At 36.0% G+C, this 26,026-nt stretch overlaps 3 protein-coding genes, 1 long non-coding RNA gene and 1 other non-coding gene across 8 annotated transcripts; 4 read left to right on the top strand and 1 right to left on the bottom strand.

Moving 5' to 3' along the window:
- LOC122307235 (asparagine synthetase [glutamine-hydrolyzing] 3) lies at nucleotides 1–9,816 on the top strand. 2 transcript variants are annotated; one of them, XR_006241672.1, is made up of 15 exons: nucleotides 1–163; nucleotides 787–925; nucleotides 1,176–1,271; nucleotides 1,362–1,503; nucleotides 2,433–2,528; nucleotides 4,468–4,562; nucleotides 5,326–5,487; nucleotides 6,964–7,044; nucleotides 7,139–7,360; nucleotides 7,491–7,625; nucleotides 8,222–8,302; nucleotides 8,504–8,590; nucleotides 8,773–8,880; nucleotides 9,180–9,477; nucleotides 9,618–9,816. XR_006241672.1 is itself a non-coding variant. In XM_043119970.1 (14 exons), the coding sequence occupies exons 1-14, from the start codon at nucleotides 84–86 to the stop codon at nucleotides 9,408–9,410; spliced, it is 1,755 nt and encodes a 584-aa protein (XP_042975904.1). In that variant the 5' UTR covers nucleotides 2–83; the 3' UTR covers nucleotides 9,411–9,816. The 2 variants fall into 2 exon arrangements, 1 of the variants encoding a protein (XP_042975904.1); XM_043119970.1 differs by having other exon boundaries at nucleotides 2–163; nucleotides 9,180–9,816.
- LOC122307238 (annexin D2) lies at nucleotides 42–21,626 on the top strand. Its single transcript, XM_043119973.1, has 6 exons — nucleotides 42–73; nucleotides 18,612–18,703; nucleotides 19,311–19,456; nucleotides 19,653–19,871; nucleotides 20,346–20,558; nucleotides 21,086–21,626. The coding sequence occupies exons 2-6, from the start codon at nucleotides 18,628–18,630 to the stop codon at nucleotides 21,380–21,382; spliced, it is 951 nt and encodes a 316-aa protein (XP_042975907.1). The 5' UTR covers nucleotides 42–73; nucleotides 18,612–18,627; the 3' UTR covers nucleotides 21,383–21,626.
- On the bottom strand, nucleotides 10,870–16,650 carry LOC122307237. Of its 3 annotated transcripts, none has more exons than XM_043119971.1 (9): nucleotides 16,067–16,637; nucleotides 15,295–15,384; nucleotides 14,651–15,174; nucleotides 14,475–14,547; nucleotides 13,952–14,032; nucleotides 13,806–13,869; nucleotides 11,498–11,585; nucleotides 11,325–11,409; nucleotides 10,870–11,191 (listed from the first exon to the last, which is right to left on the bottom strand). In XM_043119971.1, the coding sequence occupies exons 1-9, from the start codon at nucleotides 16,190–16,192 to the stop codon at nucleotides 11,108–11,110; spliced, it is 1,215 nt and encodes a 404-aa protein (XP_042975905.1). In that variant the 5' UTR covers nucleotides 16,193–16,637; the 3' UTR covers nucleotides 10,870–11,107. The 3 variants fall into 3 exon arrangements, 2 of the variants coding, with proteins under 2 accessions (XP_042975905.1, XP_042975906.1); XR_006241673.1 differs by lacking the exon at nucleotides 10,870–11,191 and adding an exon at nucleotides 12,965–13,307 and having other exon boundaries at nucleotides 11,391–11,409; nucleotides 16,067–16,650; XM_043119972.1 differs by lacking the exon at nucleotides 15,295–15,384 and having other exon boundaries at nucleotides 16,067–16,619.
- Nucleotides 16,655–16,727, top strand: TRNAR-ACG. The gene has a single exon. It is a non-coding gene; the product is annotated as a tRNA-Arg (tRNA).
- A 1,735-nt stretch (nucleotides 21,627–23,361) lies between the features above and the next one.
- LOC122307045 lies at nucleotides 23,362–24,379 on the top strand. Its single transcript, XR_006241622.1, has 2 exons — nucleotides 23,362–23,780; nucleotides 23,971–24,379. It is a non-coding gene; the product is annotated as an uncharacterized LOC122307045 (long non-coding RNA).
- Nucleotides 24,380–26,026: the final 1,647 nt, after the last annotated feature.

The raw sequence follows: 26,026 nt of genomic DNA, 5'->3' as shown, positions 1-26,026 counted from the left end.
GCCTCATTACCCCCCTCCCTTCCTAAATTTCTTCTGTCTAGCGCTCAGACTCAGACAGAGAGAGAGAGAGAGAGCCGCCAGCCATGTGTGGAATATTAGCGGTCTTTGGCTGCACCGACAACTCTCAGGCCAAGCGCTCCCGGATCATTGAACTGTCTCGGAGGTTTATCTCTTTTTTTTTTGGTATTTCTCTATGAAATTTTATTTTATTTCTAATGGGTGTGATTTGGTCTGGCTGACAATGTACGCCATTTTCATGTTTGTTTCTATTGATTACGAGTCAGTGTTTTGTGCCGTAATTGATTTTGTTGGTTCAGGGTCAGACTGTGTAAATAGAACTAACCTTTGTCTATGGCACTGCAATCGTTTCCTGGGGAATACACGACATGGCCACCCGAATGTAGCCGACTTTTGCTAATTCAAACCACCGTTGCTATCAACGCATGTGATTTTTAGCCATCGGTTTTCACTACACTGCTGCATGTTCCAATGCCGAATGATTGTTGATGCTAATTACTTGTGGTAAAAGGAAAATAAATTATAAAAAAAAAGGTTTTGGATGCTATTGTTTTTCACTTTAACAGTTTCTGGACTTGCTTGGAAGAAACACGGGCTGAACAGTTTTGTTTTGCAACTATTGTATAATATTAAAGTTGTCTTAAAAGATGCAATTGTTTTCTAATTTATGATAAAAACTTTTGCAATTCGTATGTGGGAAGTATGCGTTTTTCTTTTGCTACACATATGAGAGAATAAAATGCCTAATAAAATTATTTGAAAGTGTAGGTTGCGTCATAGAGGTCCTGATTGGAGTGGCTTGCACTGTCATGAGGATTGTTATCTGGCTCATCAACGATTAGCTATTGTGGATCCTACTTCAGGAGATCAGCCACTTTACAACGAAGATAAGACAGTAATTGTCACGGTAAATATTCTTTAAGCAATGTTATATAGTTTGTGAATGGGTAGAATCATATTTCTGTGATATAGTTTAAGCTTTTATTCTCTTCAAATGGATCCAGGGTTTAACTGGTTAAAAGACATGTTGCGTTTGCATGGTCTTTGGGGTTCCTTTTCATTGAAAAAGTAGCAATTAGTCTTTCATATAGAGTTGGTTGAAAACTATACTTAGTTTTTCAGAGCCTCATTTTAGAGTTTTGGAACTTTGTTCTTAGGTTAATGGTGAGATATATAACCACAAACAATTAAGAGAGAAGCTGAAGTCTCATCAATTCCGAACTGGAAGTGACTGTGAAGTGATTGCCCATCTTGTAAGTAATTGAGAAACTGTTGAGATCCTGTGCCCTCACTACTTGGCCATATTGTAAGCAATCGAGAACTTAGCTACTTATCCTTTTCAGTATGAAGAGTATGGGGAAAGTTTTGTGGATATGTTGGATGGCATGTTCTCTTTTGTTCTTCTTGACACCCGGGACAAAAGTTTTATTGCAGCGCGTGATGCTATTGGTATTACCCCACTTTACATCGGCTGGGGTCTTGATGGTATGTAACTTCATCCCGATATTATAAATGCTCTTTTTCTCTTATGATCTGGGTTTACACATTGTGAATTATTGGAGTTTTTGCTATCATACATCAGTGTCCCTTTTCTATTTATTTATTTTATTTGTTTCAATACCTTTACATGTAAGGAAATTGAAAAAAAAATTAATGAGTGCCCTTCTAAAACCTCATACAAATATTATATCTTTGTTTATAAAGCTGGTATGATGAAGCATATGGATCTTGCTTGCCTCCCAATCTCAAGTTGCTAAAAGATCTTAAGGTGCTTAAAGATTTATTATTTTTTGTTTAGTTTATTTGCTGGTACATACATGCTTATTAGAAAAAACCAGATGTCAGCATGGTTGCATGCTAATGCTCATTTGTTCTCGTCTAGCCAATGCCAATTGTATAAGATCTCTTGTATGTTTGTCTCTCTAATGTATTTATTTTCATTCCATTTATAGTTTTCTTTTTCTGGTGACATCTTGTCAATTTTAGAAGACTTGACTTTGTTAATCTCACCAAGGGATAGAGAGGATCTTTTATTCATCTACTACTTCTACTGACATTTTTTCCTGTTCGTAATCGACTTTATTTTACCAATCTATTTATATTGTTTTAGGTTCAAATTGCAGTTGAGTGGTTAGTCACAAACTATGTTAACTTTTATCCTTGACATTGACTGGGTTGTGCTGACATACATGATGGGGTTGATTAAGGGAGATGACCACAATGCTTATACAAATGAAATTTCATTTCATTGGTTTCAGTGAGATCTTAATGAACTATAACTTAAAGTCTAACTTGATTTAGCGTAATTGATGCTGACTTTTTTTTATATGTTGTCTAGAGCTTGCCATTTAATTTTTATGTATATTATTAAGGAATGCACACTTGAAATAATGTATTGCTTTTTTCTTTTTTAGGTTCAGTATGGTTTGCTTCAGAAATGAAGGCTTTGAGTGATGATTGTGAAAGATTTATGTCTTTTCTTCCTGGGCATATATATTCTAGCAAACAGGGTACGTGGTTAATGAATGGAAAATTATTTCTTTCTATTTTTTTTTTTTAATTATATATGAAGTGTTGGGAATTCCCAAAGTTAATGGAGGTCTTTATTTTCTGGGTTTGGTTCTAAATTCTCAAGTCTGTTGAAGATTGATAAGACAAATATCTTCAGGTGCAGGTTTTCATGTTGACGATTTTATTAATTTCTTTAATGGAATTTTCTGAGAGATTATTCAAGAAAAACAAATATTTATGCTATGAATAGTAAAATTATTACATTTTTTCCAGTATAAGCTTTTATGTAACTATATGATTTTTTTATTCCTTAAAATTTCTCATTTAACCTTCTTATTAAAAAAAAAAAAATTCTTATTTCACCTCGATAGACATTGAGATAAGTTTTTATGGAGTGGAATAGGAGAGGAGTTTAAGTTTCATTTAGTGGGCTGGGATAAGGTGTGCAATCCCATGAGAGATGGCAGACTGGGGGTTAGGAATGTGAGGATTCTTAATAGGTCTTTACTAGGTAAATGGCTTTGGCGATATAACAATGAGAGGGGAGCTCTATGGAAAGGGGTGATAGACTTGAAATATGGTTGTGAAACGGGGGGTTGGTGTTCAAAAGAGGGAAGGGGGTCCTATGGAGTGGGGTTGTGGAAGTTCATACGGAAAGGATGGGATTCTTTTGCTAGTAATACGATTGAGCTTGGGGGATGGAAGAAGGATATGCTTTTGGAAGGATAGTTGGGTGGGTGACACAATGTTGCTGGAGGCTTATCTTGCTATTTACAGTATTGCAAGGGGTCCAAATGCCATGGTGGCTGATTTGAGGGTAGCTATACAAGGTTCACAAGAGTGGAATATCAGCTTAAATCGGGAGGTACATGATTGGGAAGTGAACATGCTGGTGGATTTTTTTAACTTGCTGTATAACATTCCTGTTGCTGCCACAACTGAAGATGTGATGATTTGGAGACCCTCTAGGAAAGGAAAATTCATGGTACACTTGTTTTATGACTCTATTACTGGGCAACAGGGACATTCTTTCCCTTGGAAGAACATTTGGAGGACTAAAGCACCTACAAAGGCCGCCTTTTTTGTGTGGACAGCAGCCTTAGGCAAGATACTGACTAATGATAATCTGAGGAGAAGGGGCCTTGTTATAACGGACTGGTGTTGTTTGTGTCAAAAGAGTGGGGAAATGGTGGATCATCTACTTTTACACTATGAGTTTGCTAGAGACATATGAAACCATTTTTTCAGCAAGATGGAAATAGCATGGGTGATGCCAGGCCGGGTGGTTGATCTTCTGGCATGCTGGAGAGGTATCACTGGGACACCACAGATTGCAGCTGTTTGGAAAATGACCCCTATTTGTATTCTTTGGTGTATTTGGAGTGAACGTAATGAGAGACTTTTTGAGGATCATGAACGTTCCTTGGAAGAGTTTAGGAGTTTCTTTTGGAAGACTTTGTTTTTTTGGGCTATTGGGTTGGATTTAAATGGGCTTAGTTTTCATGATTTCCTTGTAACGGTTACTAGTTCTTAAAAAGATGTATGCTTTTGTATACCTCTAGTGTACTTGGGCTATGCCTATCCTTTTATCAATGAAATATCATATTACTTATCAAAAAAAAAAAAAGATTGAGATAAGGGCAGAAGGAGATAATTATGTTTTAGTTTCCCATGGGGAACTCAAATCATCAGACAATTTTTTCGATAAGTAATTAATGATTATTGATAAGTTTAAAGGTGCAACTCAAGTCATCACTCAAAATTAGGCAATGCTTTTAAATGATTTATGGTTATGTATACTGTACTTTGTCCTTTTCTTTTTCTGAAAAAAATTACTTTATGATCTTGTGTAGATAAATGTGGAAATTATATCCTTTATATAAGTTCATCAGATGTTTGGATGGTTTGCTTATCATATAGGCCATGAAATGTTTGCAGGAGGGCTTAGAAGATGGTATAACCCACCATGGTATTCAGAGAGCATACCGTCAACTAGATATGATCCCATACTTCTACGTGAGAGCTTTGAGAAGGCACGCTCTGAACTTGTGTTTGTTAGAGCTCTAGTGCTTTTATTTGTGTTCTTACTTATACTTAGCCTCTTATGCAAATAATGGGTGGGTTGGGTTGGATTCTTTAAACGGAGATGACTTGTTGAATGTTTATATGAATATATGTATGCAAGTACTTATGAAGGAGTTATCTCATTTATATGTATGTACACATGTACATATGTATGCGTGTCAATTAACTGAAAATAAAGTTATCTAGCTCTAAACATTATTATACCAAGAAAACTTCATCCTGTATTAACTAACTTTTTTTAGTATTTCATGCATGCAAATCCCAATTCTAAAACGTTTAATTGTATTCCTATTAATTGGAGAATATGTACCAAGCAAGATGTATGGTTTATATGTAATAAGATATACAGAGGGGGGAAAAAGGGAAATAGAATTTCCTTTGAGGTTAATATTAAGTACTTGAATCTTTATAAGCTTTACTTGTTGGAGAGTGGATGATTTATAAATCTCAAAGGAGAACACTTGAATCTTCCTCATTTGTTTAAAATTTATTATTTCTATCAATTAAAAATCAAACCGAGCAGCTTCTAGTTGGATAGTTCTCGTTTTTTTCGTTAAGTACTATTTAAGTTTGACATAAGTTTTCTCCTGTTGATTTGGATGTTGCTGATTTTCTATTTCAACGAGCGCCTGCACACTCCTGTTGTCATACTCAAGGAGTACCTAGTGTTTCTAACTCCATTCTTTGTTTTTCCCTCTCAAATTCATGAAGGCTGTGGTAAAGAGACTTATGACTGATGTACCATTTGGTGTACTTTTATCTGGAGGACTGGACTCCTCTCTTGTAGCTGCTGTGGCTGGCCGCTATATGGCAGAATCAGAAGCTGCTTGTCAGTGGGGATCACAATTGCACACGTTTTGCGTTGGTTTGAAGGTCCTAATCCTTCTCTCATGTTAGATAGCCATGTTTGGTCCTTCCGATTTCTTTTCTTTGTTCTTTTTGCTTGAGGACGTGCATTGATGATTCTTGTTACACAAATTTTTAGGTGGGAAAAATAAAATGGAATGTTTGAACATTATGCTATTTTGTAATCTTGTATTTTTTTTTTGATAAGTAAGAAAGATTTTATTGATCCACGTAATTAGGCAAAGCTCGAGTACACAGGGAGTGTACAAAAGAGAGCCTAATTACAAACTATGTGCTACGGAAAGTAGTGTAAAAGTCATTAAAACTGGTTCCATTCAAAACAATGGAAGAAGCCCAAAGCAACAATCAATGTATGAAAGAGAAAGTCCCTAAAACCCTCCGGAGAGCGTTCCCTATTGTCGAAACAGCAACCATTTCTTTCATTCCATGTGCACCACATTAAGCATAGAGGCACCATCTTCCAAACAGCTGCAATGTGGCAATTACCCCGTACCCCTTTCCAGCATGACAATAAGTCTATCACCTTCCTAGGCATTACCCATGCAAGACCAAGCTTAGTGAAGATTTCATCCCATAAAGCCTTGACTGCTTTGCAATGAAGAAGTAGGTGATCTGTTGATTCACTATCGTGTTTGCACATAGAGCACCAATCTGTATTCTTGTATTTTAAACCTTTTTTTCTTTTTGGTAATGTATCCAGACTATGTTTGGACAATCTCGATAGGCTGTAATCACTACAATAACCATCTAGGCAAATACCTTCTAGCAAAATTAATGCTTAGTCATTCTCAGTAGATTCTCATATACATGTCAGAATACAAAAGGTCTCATAGTGATGTTGATTTTATCTGATCCTGAGGCATACCTTTACTCCAGGACATATTAGTGGTTTGTTTTTCATTGTTTGAACAGACTTGTAGCAGAGAGGTTTCTGGTCTACCTAATTTGTACAAGTAATGAGGTGGCGTTGATGTTCTTTAAGCATATCACCTATAAGAACCGCAGCTATAGATGTGAAACACTGATCTTATATGAAGGTATTGATATGAAACATTGATCTTATATATATATATATATATATATATATAAAATAGGTACAAAATAGATAAAGGTGGTTATTCTCTGGCTTTTGCCTGATGGTTTTCAAAATGTTTAGACCAAAAGACTGGTGTCTGGGTGCTTCTAGTCTATCCACATAATATATCTGTAAAGAGAGTGTGAATTGGATTTGGTGTGTGACCTCTGTATCGGGCTTTGACACTGTAATTTGGAATAAAGTGAATTGACCTGGTTATTGATGCCTTGGTTGTTTGTCTCTCATGTGCAAAGTTTCGTGCATCTGACACACATAGTTGCTAGGTTATGAGTGTTTTTGTTTTGAGCCACTTGGTTATTTTCCCGTAACTGAATATTTATTATATTCTTATCTCTGGACTATCTTCTATATATTTAAATGCTACTTTTGCGTATTCTGATATACAGGGTTCTCCAGATCTGAAAGCTGCCAGGGAGGTGGCAGATTATCTTGGAACTCGTCATCATGAGTTTCACTTCACTGTTCAGGTAATCACTTGTGTTTTTCTCTGTAGAGGATTTGGATCTATTAGGTGCATCCAACCAATTAGAGACTTAAGTGCCTTTCTCTTTGGCATATCAGGAAGGCATAGATGCACTTGAGGAAGTCATTTACCATATTGAAACATATGATGTGACCACTGTCAGAGCCAGCACACCAATGTTTCTTATGTCTCGGAAAATTAAATCTTTGGGAGTGAAAATGGTTCTTTCTGGAGAAGGATCAGATGAAATTTTTGGAGGTTACTTGTACTTCCACAAGGCACCTAACAAGGAGGAGTTTCACCGAGAAACATGTCAAAAGGTATCACATTCTTTGTATCCCATTCAGCTTTTTGTGGTGTGTGATTGTGTTCAGGCAATATTTCTGGATTATATTGTACTAGCATGTTATCATTTCATGTTTTTTCATGGCTTCTATGATACTGCAACAGATTAAAGCTCTTCATCTGTATGACTGCCTAAGGGCGAATAAATCAACTTCAGCATGGGGTGTTGAGGCTCGTGTACCCTTCTTAGATAAAGAATTCATCAATTTGGCAATGAACATTGATCCTGAGTGGAAAATGGTATAATACGTACTGGTTCTGTCTCTACATTTTGTTCCCAATTTTCAACTGCAGAGCAGTTCATGTATACTTTGTCATCAGAGTTCAATAGCTGTTGTTTAAGGGTAGTGGTCACCTACCTACAAAACAAAATCAAAAGGGTATCTTTCACTACCATCTAATAGAAACCTACCTAATAGCAGCGTTTGCCATTGCCAATTATATCTTAAGAGCCAGTGCATGTCTTAACTTCCTATAAGGTTTGATTTACCTGGGTTGCTTTTTGATGCCTACTTTCCCACTCTTATGGGCCATTATGTTTGAACATGGATCAGGATTTCCCTTCATATGTGCCTGGTTTTCATAACTCTTATGTCTAAGATATATAATCGTATGTGGTGCTTGTTTCAGCATTGGCACCTGATGCATTGAATAGAGAATGGGAGGTCTCTAGACAATCTCTTAATCATGTTTACAGAACTGAGATTGCTTTGAATGAGAGCAAATTAATCAAAACGAATTGAAATATTTGTCCTGAAATTTGTGGATTTGAGCTTTTTCCTCTAATTGTCCACTTTTTCCACCTGTTAGTTACCTCCACATGTATGCAATGACAGGTCAGGCCTGATCTTGGAAGAATAGAGAAGTGGATCCTACGTAATGCATTTGATGATGAACAGAACCCATATTTGCCAAAGGTGAGAGACATGGCGCTGGCCACATTTTCATCCATTGTGCCATTCAAGCCTAACACTGGCTACCTTTTTACATGTTTTGTTTGTTTGTTTTCCCTATCAGTGTTTTGTATGGTTTCTCACTTTTGACTTGAGAACCCTACTCATTTAATTTATGCATCCACGGAAGAACAGTTGAAAGTATTCTTCTTTTTTTGGTTATAGCACATATTGTACAGACAAAAGGAACAGTTCAGTGATGGCGTTGGGTACAGTTGGATTGATGGCTTGAAGGATCATGCAAACGATCAAGTATGTACCATTTGAACTTCCGGGAATGGTGATGACTTACATTTCTTCGTCATGGCCAGCAGTTCTAATTTTTGAACCAGAACTGTAGTTAAATTTGTTTCTCAGTCCTGCTTAAGAAACAGATAAGATTCTTCTGCCTTGTTTACTGTGATTATTTCTCATTTTCCTTTGCTATTGGTCAGGTAACAGATGCAATGTTGACGCATGCAAGTTTTATTTACCCTGAAAATACTCCTATGACAAAGGAAGCATACTACTACCGAGCTATTTTTGAGAAGTTCTTTCCTAAGGTGACCTTTCATGTTTTTATTGTATAGAAGAGTTGGGTAGATTTATTTGTTTGCTCCTGTTTAGCAATCAATATATTATGATATTTAATAGGGTAAGTTGGTTAGCTATGGAATGCACATGCTCTATCTTGAATCTTCATGGGAAATGCAAGGGTGGTTGTTCTAAATATCCAAATAATCATCTGCGCCATCAATAAAATGTAACAACATTTATCTACTGGAGTGCTGCCTGCTGGCTTCTGTCTACATTTTTAATGTTTCGTTTCATTACATATAATTATTTTTGATTTGCTGAACAGAATGCTGCTAGATCAACAGTTCCCGGAGGTCCAAGTGTAGCTTGCAGCACTGCAAAAGCTGTGGAATGGGATGCCGCGTGGTCAAAAAACCCTGACCCCTCTGGTCGTGCAGCACTTGGTGTTCATGCAGCTGCATACGAGGAAGGAGTGGATGCCAAGAATGCCAATCCGATGAATGGTTCCCCAAAAAAATTTCAGGGCTCTGTAGAGAAAACTAAAGCATTTGTTTGAAGTAGGACATCCTCGCATCTTTATTTGTCACATAACCACCAGAAGAAATTTGTCCCTGATGAAAAAGGTACCCCAATTTCTTGGTTCCTCCTTTGTTCTTTGAAATATGCGACAAAACTATCCCTTTTTTGGGATTGTACTAACGGAGCGTTTTGCACGTCTATAAGACTATATGGTTCAATAACATATTTTCTGGTATTGTGACAGACACAGGCTTGTGGCCCTCGGTTGATATCAATCCAGCTCTTACCGAACTGTTTATGTATTTCCTAGCTTCTTGTGTAGATTACTCTTAAGCGGAAAGAATTTCTTGTACCTTTGAAATCTTGAATGGTCTAGAGAATGCTTGGTTCGAGGAACAGACTGGGGGATAATTATTCCATAATTTATTAATTTGGTTACGTTTTATGATGCCTTTAAATACGGAATACATATGAGAGGAATATGTATTATTGGGTAAGGATTGTAATATTTCTTAAAAATCCCTTAATTGTTTTTCAAAAGTAATATTAAACACTGGTGGCAAAGCCGCCGCCGCCGCCACCCCCCCCACAACAATGGTGGGCTGGGGTGATCGGACTACCACCCCAAAAAACCATTTTAGGAGCATTCTGAGTCAATCGGAGTCATCGGACCATTTCCATAATGGATTTTCGGGCTCGTCTGACCCACTCCAATTTCCACCTATAGCCATAAAAGGTGGCTTTTGCCACCATGATGCCATGGGTTGTTCAACCTCCCTTGGTCTTTTCTGGCTACTCGTTAATTGATCTTTTTAATTCCAAGGTTAAAAAATAAAAACAGTAGGTTAAAACATAAAAATTGCGGAATTGGGATACTTCAAGAAGTTTGATCTAATTTCAATGAAATATTTTTAAGTTTGACTTCTATTATTTACAAGCGAGTTTTAAAAAATCGTTCATTGTGCTAACTGTTGCATCTATGAAAATGATCACAATACAGATACTTTTTATATTAGGAATAAATCTATTTATAAGTCACTCAATACACCATTGATGTAAAACGCCTTTTGTATAAACGAATATAAGATTTCTACTACTGATAAGTCATTACTTCCATCTTCGCAAGTGATAGGTCATTCGTAGCATGTAAGTGAATGCTCACCTCTAAGATACACCAGTCTCCAGATGTTTAATACGTTGCAGAAAATGTATATACATACGACCGGTTTTTGAAAATGACACGCTCTCGAAATTCTATGTTTGTGTTTCTAGTCATTATATACACTACATAATAAGCACATGAGCGAAAACTTCCCCGAATCTTCTCACTAACCTCTTCAGTTTCTTTAGACAGAAAAACAGAGGATACTAGACCCAGTTTTTTATTTTTATTTTATTTTTCTCTTTTATGACTTTATGGATGAGTAAATAATAGTATGCAAACTATACAAGAGAATATGATATACCCCAGAACAACCAGGCTAGGACATCCTTACTCATTATCAATCGGTATGCCATCAAAATCTACCATTTATCCATAAAAACTTGCAGTTCAATGCATATGCGCTCGTTGTATATATGGGATGCACACGTATGTACAAACATAGCCTGGTATTTGGAGCATATCATGGTGTATACAAAAGACATTCAGCATTATGCAAGAGTACCATTAGTACCAAGCTGCAGCTACCTGATTACAACATGACCCATTATCACAAAAAGCTTGAGGAGTATTTACCATCGGCATATACCAGGAGCCTCCATTCGGCTTAAAGAAAGCATCTCCTCATATTTTGAAGCATATACAAAGCCCCACAACTGCATTACACGAAGAAGTTATGGATTTATTTCTTCATTTTACATGACATAGTATCAAAACTATAAATGCATCACAGTCAAATACTTGGTAGGCCAAACTGTTGAGAGAGAGAGACGGTGCATTTCTGCATACCTCAACTTCCTTCACTTCAAAGTCCACTGAGTGCGCAAGACAAGGATTTCCATATGTTTCCGAAACAGAACTTGATCCATTCAATCTTTAAAATAAAATGAATTGAAAATGTTACAAAACTGATAGAGCATCCAGATTCCTATAAAAAGGAACAAATGGGGCAGAATTCTTACAGATCAGCATCCAAATACAGTGCAAAGTGACCACCTCCACCAATTGCCAGAAATTCCGTGGAGCACAGAGTGAAATAGCGATTTACACCTGATAACAGACAATGTCATTCCACTAAAAATAGTCTTACTTACCAATCCAAACCAAAGGTTGAACCAGCACAGAGGACCCTTTTGAGAGCATGGTCCCTTTAAGTGAAGGATTAGGTTCAGAACCATACTGCTGAGTGCATGCCGGGTGTATAACATTATCTCTTCAATCTTCTGTTATGTTTCCACATTTTATATATGTTTCACATAATCAGGTAGAACAGAGAGAACTCTAGTATAGTATGGACTCATTCATATAAATGATAGCCTCTATGTGTTAACAAGGAACTTACTTCATATATGGCAACTTACATATTTATGAAAATAAAACATTAAAACATTTCCAACCAAGCATTAGAAAAAACCCAGATGCTTTTTTTTAATCCATATTCTAATTACATCTTTGAACCATAAAGAGGAGATCAATGCAATTGCATATAGAAAAAAAAAGTTCATTTCCCCCAATAGAAACTGAAATCCAGCATCCTTATGCTTATTAAAAACTAACCAAGGTATAAGCAGAAAAGTACCGATCTTGGTACTTTTTAAGAAGGGATTCAGTGTTCGTTCATACCACAAGTCCCTCATTACACAAAAGTCAAGTCCAATCCCTTGGAAGAACATATGGAAGACTAAGAGGAGGTTTGGATAGTGAGTTGAGATGAAAGTTGAAAGTTGAATAAAATATTGTTAAAATAATATTTTTTATTATTATTTTGTTTTGGGATTTGAAAAGGTTGAATTGTTTATTATATTTTGTTTGGAAATTTGAGAAAGTTGTAATGATTAGATGAGATGAGTTGAGATAGTTTTATGCAAACAAGGTTATGGAGTGGTGTTTCATGTGTAAGGAAGCTGGGGAATCTATGGATCATTTACTTTTACATTGTGCTGTGGCTAAAGGGTTATGGGACAGGGTGTTTAGAAGATCTGGTCTGACCTGGGTTATGCCAAATTCAGTGAAAGAATTACTTGCTTGTTGGCCTAAACTCCATTCTTGCAATCAAGTGGCAGCTGCATGGAATATGATTCCTTTGTGTATTATGTGGAGCATCTGGTTGGAAAGGAATGAGAGATGTTTCAATAATAGGGAAAAAACTATAGAAGAACTTTCGGAATTTTTTATGTTTTTCCTGTTTAGTTGGTTTTCAGCTATTGTTTTGAATGGTGGGGCAGTCCATGAGTTTCTTTCTGTCCTCGCTGATTTAGTAGTTGAATGTATTTAGGTGTTTCTTTTGCATACTCCCTGTGTACATGGGCTTAGCCTATTACATTCGTTGAATAAATATTTTTACTTGTATATATATATAAAAAAAAAAGGCTTGCTCCCCTACAAGCTTCCTTTTTCTTGGGAATGGCTTCCTTTGCGAAGAATCTCACCTTAGACAATCCAAGGACATGCCGAAGCATTGTGATGGATTGGTGTCGTATCTACAACAACAAGTGGGGAATCCATTGACCACCTATTATTGCATTGTGAGGTGGCCATGAGCTTATGGAATGATATCTTTGCTAGAGTGGGGCCACTTTGGGTGATGCCGAGAAGGGTGGCTGATTTGCTAGCAAGTTGGAGAGGCATCCAAACAAATTCTCAAATTGTAGACAGGTGGAAGATGGTCCCGATTTGTCTATGGTGGTGCATACGTATGGAGACAATGAAAGGAGCTTCAATTATCGCGAACAGAGAATGGACGAGCTACAAGGTACATCTCGCGCCTATGGGCTGATATAACAAAAGAAAATGTTTCAAAAGAAGAATAAGCACAAGTATTACCATCTGCCCGCTCAAATGGTCTTTAATGAAGTCTCTATTGATCTTATTCTTATTGTGCGCCTAGAATGTTTTTTCTTAATACTTTATTCCATTGGTCATCTATAATAGACTTTAACGGCATGGAAATTCATGGTTTCCTTGTATCTTTAGAGAATTATGCATAGGTGTTGCTCTTGTATGTGTCCCGCGTATTTAGGTTATGCCTATTCTTATTGATAAAATATTTTCTTTATTGATAAAAAAAGCAGAAAAATGCCATATCACCATACAGCCAACTCAAAGAATAAATATCTCCTCAAAACATTTCTCTTATCATTTCAAAACCAAGTAGGTAGAAAGCGTTGATTTGCAGAAAACTATATATAATCCTCTTAATGATGACATGTTAACTTCATTGATAAAGCTAATATGCAGTAGTAAGTGCCCATGAGGCAACAATAAAAGTACCTGTTGAGCGATAGATAACAGGATGACCGGGTTTATTCGTGAAAACAAATGTACTGTTGGTTCCCTGTTCAATGTCCAGGGTCAACATGATACAAGAAGTAATACAGTTACTAAGTGAATTCAAAATAATTATGAGTTTTAGCAACCTGATATTTTCTCTTGTTGGTTGGTCTTAGGGGTGCCTCAACCAAGCCACCAAATACTGCACCTTTACGGTCTCCGATAACCTGAAGGAATATTAAGATAATATGACGAGTGCAGAAGTTTTATGGTCAAATTGAGTAAATGACCTCCAAAAGGATTCTTTTATATGGTGACATCCAAATGATTTATAAAAACACATATCATGGATTTAGCTTAGCAATAGAAATAAAAGGGGCTATCTTTTTCAGCTGAATAACTGTTTCAAAACCAAAAGCCTCCACTTAAGTTGCAAAATGTCCCAGACAATTTAAACTTTCAGAAGACAGACTTACAAAAAAAAAAAAAAACCTTTCAGAAGATGGTAAAATCCAATATTACCCATGAATTCCACTCCGAGGAAAACATCTTTCCCTAAAACTCTGAACTTCTAAACAAAATTCTCTCAATCTTTTCTATGCAGTATTACAGCCAAAAATCCCAAACTTTGAGTTAATATAAAAAAAAAACAATGATACATATATTTACCAGCAAGCTGAGCCCGGGCCAAAGCATGCTCCTTCGGTACAGGGTTGAAAGTGATATGCCATGCCTCCATGTACTACAAAGGACAGTAGATATGTCAGAAAAAATAATTGTTTAGTGATAGAAAGACCATACAACTTCAGGAAGATCCATTTCATTTATGCAAATGAGATTCACACCTATAGAGCAATAACCATTGCCTCCCTTGAACAAGTGCTGGAAGGGAAGCATAAAGAGCACTTCTACTTTTCTCTGAAAGAAGCAATGAAGGTTCAGAAACATCTGGGACTTTGACCAAGCCCACAGACTCTTTCTCATTTTCCACATGCCTCATTTCAACTCCAGAAATTCCTGCATCATTCCCATCAAATACCATGTCAGAGTCACCCTTGCGATCTTGGTTTCGATAGCCACCGATCCTTGCAGCCTTGTAAATAGCTTTACTGAGTGAATGTTTCCCCCTCAAAAATAGGCTTTTTTTCCCACCACTTTCTTTTGTTAGTGTGTCAGATTGCCGGTCCCCTGATTCTCCTTTGTCATTATTCTGTTCATCTGACTTCAAATTATCCCCAGGCTCAGAGGATGACAATAGGGAATAGAGAAATGCTGTAAAAGAAGAAGTATCAGGCCCATCAACTACATCCCCAGAACCCTCTGCACTAATTGACTCTTGTTGACTTCTCTTCGACTTGCTCTCATCTTCCTGTTCAATAATATGTGTAAAAAAAAAAAAAGCTAGAGTCAAAACAAAAATGATTATATGCACAAAGGGTTTTGTTTCTACATGCATACGTTAGCTGATCACGGGTTACCGTGTTATTACTTGAGGGGTCAAAATTTCACCATCCTCCCCGGCTTTATGCCTGACACAATTGATGCCATGCAAAGCCAATCGCGGATATAGGAGCTTGGTCTGGTAAGAAGGTTAACTAATCCATCAGGAAAAGGCATGGGACCTAGTTCAATTCCTAAATAGATAAGACAAAATTCGATTTTTAGGACACCAATAAATTAGACCGTGTTCCCACATTAAGTTGTTTCCTTGTACTTGGCTATGCCTATTTTTCTTATTAATAAAGTTCTTACTGTAAAAAAGAAAAGAAAAAAGAAGAAGATTGTTTTACTCCACTACACTTCTCAATCACTCTATCCAGCTTCCTTTAATGCACAGAGCGGCGGGCTTCTTATCATTTTAGCCAATTATACGAATCAATTATGCTAGACGTCCAGTAAAGGGCCCTAACCATCACCCTCGCATTTTTTGTATTGTTTAGAACGACATACCTCCCATTTTCTGTTGATCGTAAGGAAAAATACCATAACCCCCATCCTGTCTATCAATACTAGAAAATCCATCAATTATTAGACCCTATGATTGTTCCATGATTCCATCAAAGGAACAAGAAACAAACAAACAAACAAACAAAAATACAATCGTTTGTTATTATTAATACAATCTTGTGTACTTGGGCTATGCCTATTATTATTAATACAATCGTTTACTTATTAAAAAAAAAAAAATCAATAACCACAAAAAGAAGAAAAAGAAAATAAACCAAGCTTTATCAAGGAACAGTAGAGGGAGAGAGACTTACAGTGGGTGAAGGAGGAGGATGAGGATGAGGTTCCGAGGGTTTGTCAGAGATGGGATTGAGGAAAACAGTGGTGAGATCAGAAACAAAGTGGACGGCTTTGCTCTGCAGCGACTGTTGCCTACCCATTTTCTAAAAAAGGCAAAGGAATTTCAAGCCTCAACCTTTAACACGTCTATATATGATCGAGGATGCTTATTCCCACCTTTCTCTTTTCTCTTTTCCTTCTCCCTTTTTTGGCTTCTGCTTCTGTATGCTAGAAGAATCCTTGCCTACGAGCCCTATGATACCATTATAACCTATAAAGACTTCCACCATATGGGTTGTGAGTAAAGATGAAAATTATTCCTCTTAGCTCATAGATTGAGGAAGAAAGAGCATGCTTAAAGAAGAATGTTCTTTTCAGGGAGGGGACACTTTCGCAGGTAATCGTTGCCACCCAAGACAATCTTTGACATAACTTACAATCTTGTAATGGACGTCAGTGCGGGGGCTTTGTCTTGGAGGTATGGTCGGCTTCCACGCCAGTCAAAGCCATCACCTGCTTCCTAAAATATAAGAGGTACTTTTATCTCCTTAATGGAACAAGATGACTCCATGGCCCAATGGATAAGGCGCTGGTCTACGGAACCAGAGATTCTGGGTTCGATCCCCAGTGGAGTCGGACCATGTCAAGTTGTGTATTCAGGATCTTTTTAAACCCTCTGGTCGGGTTATTAGAACGACATCGTTTGATATAGTGGGCTACAAGTTTTAGAGGCCCAAGTATTTTGGCCCAATTTGGATTTCATGAAACTAACGATTGAGGCGATTACTGTCATTTGTGGTTAATTAATAATGGTAGGTGAAATCTGATCAATAAATTAGTATCATGTTCAACTTAATCAGTCTGATCTCTCAGAACGATATTTTTTTCTAAGTATTTTGGCCCAATCTGGATTGAATGGAACACGTGACATGACTGAGGGGATTACTGTCATTTGTGATGAATCGATAATGGCAGGTGATATCTGATCAATAAATTAGTATCAGGTCCAACTTAATCAGTCTGATCTCTTAGAACTTTTAGGATATTCTCTGTATTTTGGCCCAATTTGGATGCAATGAAACATACCACTGATGCAGTTGTGGTTAATCAGTAATGGTAGGTCATACCTTATCAATAAATTATGAGTCCTGATATATATAATTACTTTTGTATATTTTTTACGTATTCTACTGATATAATTGACCAAAGCAGTTATTTTATATTTTAAAAAAGTGACATGCTTCCAATTATATGAGTGAAGTATGTAAGGAATATGTAAAAATGACTACACATAAAATTTTTGATAAAAAATTAATATCAGTCTCATCTGTTAGAACATTTAGGATATTTTTTCAGCTATGTTTTTCAAACCCTACTTATTATTCTTGAAAATTGATAAACGTTGATGCCAAAGAATTGATTTTTAAATAAGAAAAATGATATTTGTAGTCTTAGATTATGTAAACCCTGTATATTTCCTTTGAAAAAAGTGGATAAATCTAGAATTCATATAAAAAAAAATTAATGATATACCAATTGTTTTTCAAATGAGTGTGTAAAACTTATACACTTTAAAACTATATCTAACATTATTATTTAAATAAAGAAAAAATCTTCTTACAAGCAGAGTTCGTGTACCAATTCACATACCGATATTGATATATAAGATATATGTTTAACAAAATGAAGTGAATTGAAAACGAAAATAATTTTCATGAGATATGAGATTTTCTTATTCTCTCAAATTTTTTTTAAAATAAAAAAATTATCGGTGCGTGAATTAATATACAAACGTGTTTGTATCTAATAAAACTCATTTAATACATCTCTTAAAAAAAAGAATTTATTATTAAAATAATAATTTTTTTGACTTAGATTTCAAATTTACCTAATTTTAAAAGAGAATGCATAAAATTTACAATCATTTATCTAAAAAAAATAATGTAACTCTTTATTTTAAATAGTAAAATACTAGTGGAGCCCCTCAACCTCACCGCTTAATCTTATCGCTTATGCATTTTGATTTTTTTAATTTTTTTTTTTTAACTTAATGGTTGAGGAATTAATTATTAATGAAATTGCGTATTCCAACAATATGTGTTGGACGCCCGTTAGCACCATCATTTTCAATATTGTCAATTTTTGGATGACGTGTCTCAGACTAATTATGAGAAAAATAAAATAGTTTTGCTACATATAAACTTACACATTACATAATTTTTTTTTTCAAATTTTTTTTTAGTTTATTCTTCTTAAACTAATTAAATTTTGTTACTCATTATCTATTTATCAAATATTTGATAAAAGAAAAAAAATTAAAAAAATATGGTGTATAATGTATGAGTTTATGTTTAGAATTTTTCAAAATAAAAATGGAAAGAGGAATGTTACTTATTTTTCTATACCACGTATCAATATCCTTTTTATCTTTATATTTAAAACAGATTAATTAACCGGACGTTAACCGTTTAAAGTGCATCGCCAGTCTTCCACAAACAAACATTAATAGGACAAGGCACCGAGAGAGAGAGAGACAATGGCGACCCTTACAGTACCAGAAGTGGTTACTTCACCAGCTGAGGACGCCGAGCAACTCCGAAAGGCCTTCCAAGGTTCTTAGTTCAATGTCCACCCTATTCCTTTGCTACTGATTCTGATTATCAATGTGATCGCTTGCTATTCTTTTATTATTCTTATCATCATCATATCGTTTTGACCATATGCATTTGATCAGCATTCAGATTTTTTCTCATTGCTGAATTTCTGTTTTTTGGGTTCTAGCTATATGATCGCTTTAATTTTAAGTTTTCTAAATCCGATCCGCTAATGATCATGATCGCTTCTCTATTTTTCCTTTTTAATGGTGCATGATTTTTTTGGTTATCATCAAGTTTTTGTTACTTTGAGATTCTAGAATTTATATCGCGAAGCATCTGAGGAAGGAACCGCTCTTTATCTGTGTGCAACACGGTTTGGATCCAGCATTGTTTGCATCGATTAGTTGTAAAAAAAGTTTGATTATTGATCGGTTAACTGCAACACATTTCGGATCCGGCATTGTTTGCATTGGTTAGTTGTAGAAGAAGTTTGATCGCTTATGGGTTAACTTGTGAATTTTTCATACCCAATACAAATCCTTGGGTCGAGAATTCTAATCTTTCTGATAAGAATTTTGCCTTGGATGGATACATTACGAGCTGTCCTGATAATATGTTGCAGGATGGGGGACCAACGAGGCCTTGATCATATCTATATTGGCTCACAGGAATGCAGCTCAGAGGAAGTTAATCAGGCAATCCTATGCTGAAACTTATGGGGAAGATCTTCTTAAATCACTAGACAAAGAACTTTCAAGTGACTTTGAGGTCAGGTTATATTCACGAATATTTTAATTGTTAAAACGGCAATGCTTTTCAAACAGTCATTGAATATAACGGAGTAAATAATTATGCCAAGAGAGGCTCGGCATAGTTTTCATTGTACTCTTTAGTTGAGTAGGAGAGGATTAAGGGAGGCAGAAGGCTAATGCTCTTACTTCCACATTTTATTGGCATGAAACAGCGGCTTGTACTGCTATGGACTCTGGATCCAGCTGAGCGTGATGCATTTTTGGCTAATGAAGCAACCAAGATGTTGACATCAAACAATTTGGTTCTTGTGGAAGTAGCGTGTACTAGGTCTTCTCTTGACCTCTTTATGGTAAGGCAGGCATATCATGCTCGTTTTAAAAAATCTCTTGAGGAGGATGTTGCATATCATACATCTGGAGATTTTCGCAAGGTACATCCTTAAACCCACAGGTCATCGGTAGATTTATTCGAGTTACCAAACATTGAATCAGACATTTTCGGTGTTGTGCCTACAATATGATACTTTTATCTGTATTTGATGATCTCTTCACACACTTTTTTCCCTATCGGAAACTTAATTGAAAGAAGAAGTTTCACGGGACTAACACATTCTTTGGACCTTGGTGATATTACAAGAATAGATACGTAAAAAATCTCAAAAGTGTCTATAGGTATGCATTACCTCAATTACATTTGCATCTTAACAAAAACTAATGGTTTGATACGAGCCCTTTAGAATGCACAAGATGTCATAAGGACCAGAAAGCGGGATTTACTTTCATACTCTTTTATTTCACATTGTTGGTAGCAGTTATTCATTCCAACCTCTTAGAATGTTTGTCTTCCTTTTGCTATGATTGCAATCCATGCACTGGCTGATAGATTAACTCTGCTTTCATCACAGCTTTTGGTTCCCCTTGTTAGCTCATTCCGATATGATGGAGATGAAGTGAATATGAAATTGGCAAAATCAGAGGCCAAGATACTTCATGAGAAGATATCCGAGAAATCTTATAATCATGATGAGCTCATTAGAATTCTGACTACAAGAAGTAAAGCACAGCTGAATGCGACACTCAATCACTACAACAATGAGTTTGGAAATGCCATTGACAAGGTATATAGCATCTCTTATGATATGTGTGTGATGTAGCTAGGATTGCACCCGAGGTTGGATCCAGCAATGTGATATTTGTTGTCTGATTTTTTAGTGAGAACATCAGTACTGTACTTCTTGTCCTGAAAAAAAAGTACTTCTTGTCCTGAAAAAAAGTACTGTACTGTGCTAGGAGATTCATATCTAAGGCATCCTTCCAGGACTCCACTTAGTGGGACCAGCTGAGTAATAACCCTATGACCATATGATTCTGATCTCTAAGGAAGAGAAGTATAACTAATAAGTAAAACATAAAAGTAGCTAAATGTGATAGCATACAGAAAAGGGTCTAGGAGCAGTCCTGGTGCACTATCAAATTTTTGAGTGACTTACTTTTTGACCATCCAATTGTGAGTGATTGTTTGTCTATCACTGTTATAAGGTCAATTTTATGAGCTAATATAGATAAAAGCAGAAGGATTCTACGCCTGAATGTGCTGAATGATAATCCGCTGCTATTCAAACTGATGATGGACAACTTTTTGCAGGATTTGGAGGCTGATCCTGATGATGAGTACAAGAAATTACTGAGAGCAACAATTGAGTGCTTGACCTACCCTGCAAAATATTTCGAGGAGGTTCTGCGGCTGGCAATAAACAGGTTGGGGACAGATGAATGGGCTCTTACAAGAGTGGTGGCCACTCGAGCAGAGGTTGACATGGAACGGATCAAAGAAGAATACTATCGGAGGAACAGCATTCCTCTGGATCGTGCAATTACCAAAGACACTTCTGGAGACTATGAGAAAATGCTTCTGACATTGATAGGACATGGGGATGCATGAGGAATGCTTCTGGCCAAGTGTCATTGCTTTTGCTGTGTTAACTTGCATATGAATGAATAAATGTAGTTTGAGTTCCGTGCAATAAGCTGTCTTTAATTTGGATGCGTCTTGTTATGGTTTCAAGTGGGCATTGTCCTCATATGACTCTATTTGAGTTCCAAATTGAACGAGTGTGGTTTTGTTGTTGTTCTCTCTTTATCCTTCATATTTTGATGATATCATATGAATGCCGTTGACAAAGCTATTTTTGGATGTTGAGATTAGTTAAGTTGAATTGTGAATAATAATATTTTGTAGATCCTATTAAGATGAGTTTAACTTTTTTAAGTTTAGATAAATTTTAATTTTTTAGGTTAAAATGTATATAACAATGTTTTAATTTTCATTCCTTTCTGATCAAAAAGGCTGGAATTTACCATACCGCACAGTGTAGGTAGATATTTCGTTCTGGCTTAAATTCCGGCTGTTCTGACTTGTTTCGGCCGAATTCCGGTATTCCAGTCGGAATGCCGGTCCGAAATTCTATAACAAAAAACTATTAACCTTTTTCACTCCTCTTTTGTGCAAGTCTCTAGGGCTGTACATCAAACCGAGGAACCAACCTCCACTAACGAAAACCGGCCGCTGGATGTCGGAATTGGCCGAAACCAGCGAAGAACCGGTCGGCGTTCGAGGTAAATATATAGAAACCGACGTCGGCCGATTCGGTTTCGGTTCTCTTGTGCGAAAAACCGCTGAACCGGCCGACCGGTTCTTATATATACTTTTTCCTTTATTACGTATAGAAAAGATGCCATTTTACTTATGGAAAATTGAAACGACGTCGTTTTAGATCCAGGAAACACAAAAAAATATAAAGGAACGGCGTCGTTCCAAAATGAGATTAAAATCGTCCCAGCCCCTCCTTCTTCCTCCCGTCTCCTTCTTCCAGCCTAGGTTTTCTGCAACATTCCTCTGAAAACTTTCATGACAGACGATGGCGCCGCTTCCCTCTTTAGTCATAGAGACGCCAACGGCAGACAGAAGACTGTGCCGACGCAGTCGAGACCGATGGCATCGGTTTTCTCTCCTCCAGTCGATCGGTTTCTGCCGGTTGGAAGAACCCCTCTCCTACGTCGGTGAAGTTTCGATTTGACATCAAAACCGACGCCGACGTATCGGTTTACAGCCCTACAAGTCTCACCTACTGTGTGCTCTCAGCCTGCTGTGAAAATGAAGAAAAGGCAATGGCCCACAAACACCTACGATGTACTTTTTGTGCTGGCCATTAATTGTTTTTATAAAAAGTAGCTCTCTGTTCTTTATCTGGAGAAGGTGAAAAATGAACTCAGGTTTCTAGAGTTTGACATAAAAACATAGCTTTTCAGTCTTCAAATATTTGTAAGACTTATATTTAAAATTATTATAAAGTTTTTCATATATCTCTATTATATAAGTGCTTATTTAACTATACAGTAATTTTTGTTATTTTCCGTTAACTTTATCAATTTTTCGTTAAATCCGCTTGTTTAGAATTAAGTAGTGCCGTGTAGTGTTATATGCATTTATATGAGGTTTTATTTGTTTTTAGAGTTACGTGTCAGTGTTGAGTTTGTTTGATCCTCTGTTAGCCGAATCCCAGGGAGCTCTATATGCAGCAGAATTGGCTACTGAATTGGGACTGCACTCAGTTATTCTGGAAGGTGATTCAAGACAAGTTGTTCTTAGTCTGCAGCAGCAAAGGACTAGACATGATCGAGTTGGTATGATACTGTCTGATACTAAGGTTTTACTTTCAAATGTTACTCAGTGGAGAGTTGATTTTGTTAAAAGACTTGGAAATGAGTTTGCTCATAATCTTGCTAAGGTTCTCTTATTTTAGAACCTGATGATGGGAAGTTTTTTGTTCATCCTGATTGTAATCATTTTGCTGTTTTGGCAAGTTAATGAAGTTCTTATTTAAAAAAAAAGAAAGAGTTACGTGTCACTGTTGGAATATGTCAGTGCAAAAGGCTACTGCTCTCTCTCTCTCTCTCTGAGCAATTACACCCTTCTCCCACCATTAAATGCAATCGCACCCTCACAATTCGCTCGGCAATTCTGCTCGCTAGCTGCAACATTTGTCTCCATCTTCTCCAGGCCCTTTCTCCTTCCTTTACTGCATTTCTCCATTTCCTGCTCGGAAAATCTCTGCCTCTCTCTCTCTCTCTCTCTCTCTCTCTCTCTCTCTCTCTCTCCCCAAAACTCATACCTGTACTTCCAAAAGCTCTTACTAAAACCACATTTGTAGCCCCAAACAGTGGTTTCCCTGCAGCGAGTTAGCCCCAAAACAGATCTGACCATTAGCATTTTTTGAAGGCTAGCTCCAAACGTTGTATATATAAGTGGTGGGTGGAATTTTTGTACATCTCAGTCTTCGGTTAGTATATAACATTCAGTCCTCTCTCTTTAAGATCATTTTGATGCAGCCAAGCCAAATAAAACAAAAAATTGCAGAAAACTAGGTTTCACTTTGTGTCGCAAAATCCATGTTTGATATTTGATATGATGCCTTTTTTTGTACCATAACTTACATTTTCTTTTCCATACGTTTCTGTCGCTGTGGATAGGTCTAAGGAAAGAAAGGAAGCGAAAGTGTGGAGGAGATCATATAGAAAGTGAGAAGGCACAGTTGAAATATGATCGTTACCGTTAACGAGCCTGCCCTCTACGCCTGTTGTTGAGTGTGCATGATGGGACATGAAGAGGCACTACCGCTGTGCGTCATGGCCGTGGGAAATGACGGAAACGAAGAATCACATTGTGGGAGGGAAGAAGAGGAGTGGGCGTGGACGATATAAATGGCAACGAGAAGGAAGATGGAGCGAAGTTTCCAAAGATTGAATTATGTTTTCATTTTAATTTTACCTTGCTGTTAACTTACGGCTGCATACAAATGGGTGGTGCGTAACACATCGTTTATCGTGCAATCAGATCAATGGAAATAAAAAGCCAAAAATTAAATATTTTAATATTAATTAAATATGCTATACAATTTTCAAAATAATGTCACAAAATTTGATTATCTTTAATTATATTTATATATTTTAAGTATATATATTATATCTATTTTATTATAATAAAAATTATTCCATATGAATAGTAATAAACAGTAATTTTTTTTATTTTTATTATATAATTACATTTTTACTCTTGAGTTATTTTTACTTTTAAATTAATGAAAAACTCTACACTTTATCATTTCTCTCTATCTTTCTCTCTCTCTCCATCAGTTAGCAACCTTCTTATCGAGTTGGTCAAAGACTTGTGCTATGCAAGAGTACAAAAATTTTTAAACTCAAGAAAAAGATTTGCTAATGATATTATTAAAATAGGAGTAATGCTACATACAGTCATTTTTTCGCACTCCTTACGCACTCCACTGATATGATTGGTTGGATTAATTTTTTTTTAATACACAACCAATCATATCACTAGAGTGCATAAAGGAGTCCGTAAAAACGACTGCACATAGAATTTTCCTTAAAATAGTTCTCATATCCTAAAAGAAAATTAAAAAAAAAAAAAAACCTATTTACACTTTAGTAAATAATTTTCTTGCTTTGTAACATTTTATCTCTATATAGTATCCATTTACATTTGTAAAAAGAAAAAGAAAAAAACAAACAAACTAGCCAAAAAAAGAAGATGAGAGGAAAAAAAATAATCGAGTGTATATAGTACCTGCATGTATATATATAATATTGTATATTTAATTTAAACTAAAATATAATTTAACTACAATCATAGATTAACCATTGTGACATCTGGTAAGAATATACCTATCGAAAGATATTATACTTCATTAACTTATCATTATCTAAAGATATTTATTAAAATTTACTCTATTTTATGCATTAATAAATTTTATGTAAAAAATCATATATTTTTTTAATTAAAAATCTTATCTCATCCAACTAGGCAAACTTGCTTCGCACATTGCTCCGACCTAGAATCTATATATATATATTTTTTGAAAACTTGTATTGATGTTATTTTGTAATATATATATATATATATATATATATACGACTATCCAGAAATGGTACACGAAACATGCCAGTATCAAAATATTCCATTCCGGTATCTTATTCAAAATTGTCACTGGAACGAAATTCAAAACTTTAATATAAAGTAAGTTGAGATGAGTTTAACTTTTTTATAAAAAATTAAAAAAGTAGTATGACTCATCAATTATTAGTTTGAGATGAAATAAGTTTGGTTCAACAACCAAACACAACCTTTAAAAACCCTCCAATAAGATATTGTTGGTTTAATTATCTTATCTTTGGATCTAGTTCTTTGTCGAGAAAAGATGTATTAATGCCCTAGCAACAAGTATTGCAATGCACGTGAACAGGGCACAAAATGACACCCACATTTCCTTTTTTTTTTACAAAAATTCTATGCTCAGTCATTTTTGTGAACTCCTTTGTGCACTCCAGTGATATGATTGGTTGTGTATTAAAAAAAAATTAATCCAATCAATCTTATCAGTGGAGTGCGCAAGGAGTACGCAAAAGTGACTGTACGTAGCATTACTCTTTTTTTTAACTCCAAATGGCTTACCCAAACCCTCACATCACAAGGCCCAAGCTCCTGCATCTGACCTATGATAATGCTCCT

The sequence above is a fragment of the Carya illinoinensis genome, chromosome 4, assembly GCF_018687715.1.
Source record: "Carya illinoinensis cultivar Pawnee chromosome 4, C.illinoinensisPawnee_v1, whole genome shotgun sequence".
Taxonomy (NCBI): domain Eukaryota; kingdom Viridiplantae; phylum Streptophyta; class Magnoliopsida; order Fagales; family Juglandaceae; genus Carya; species Carya illinoinensis.
Note: the sequence above shows the minus strand (reverse complement) of the source record. Positions and strands in the feature narration are given on the sequence as shown.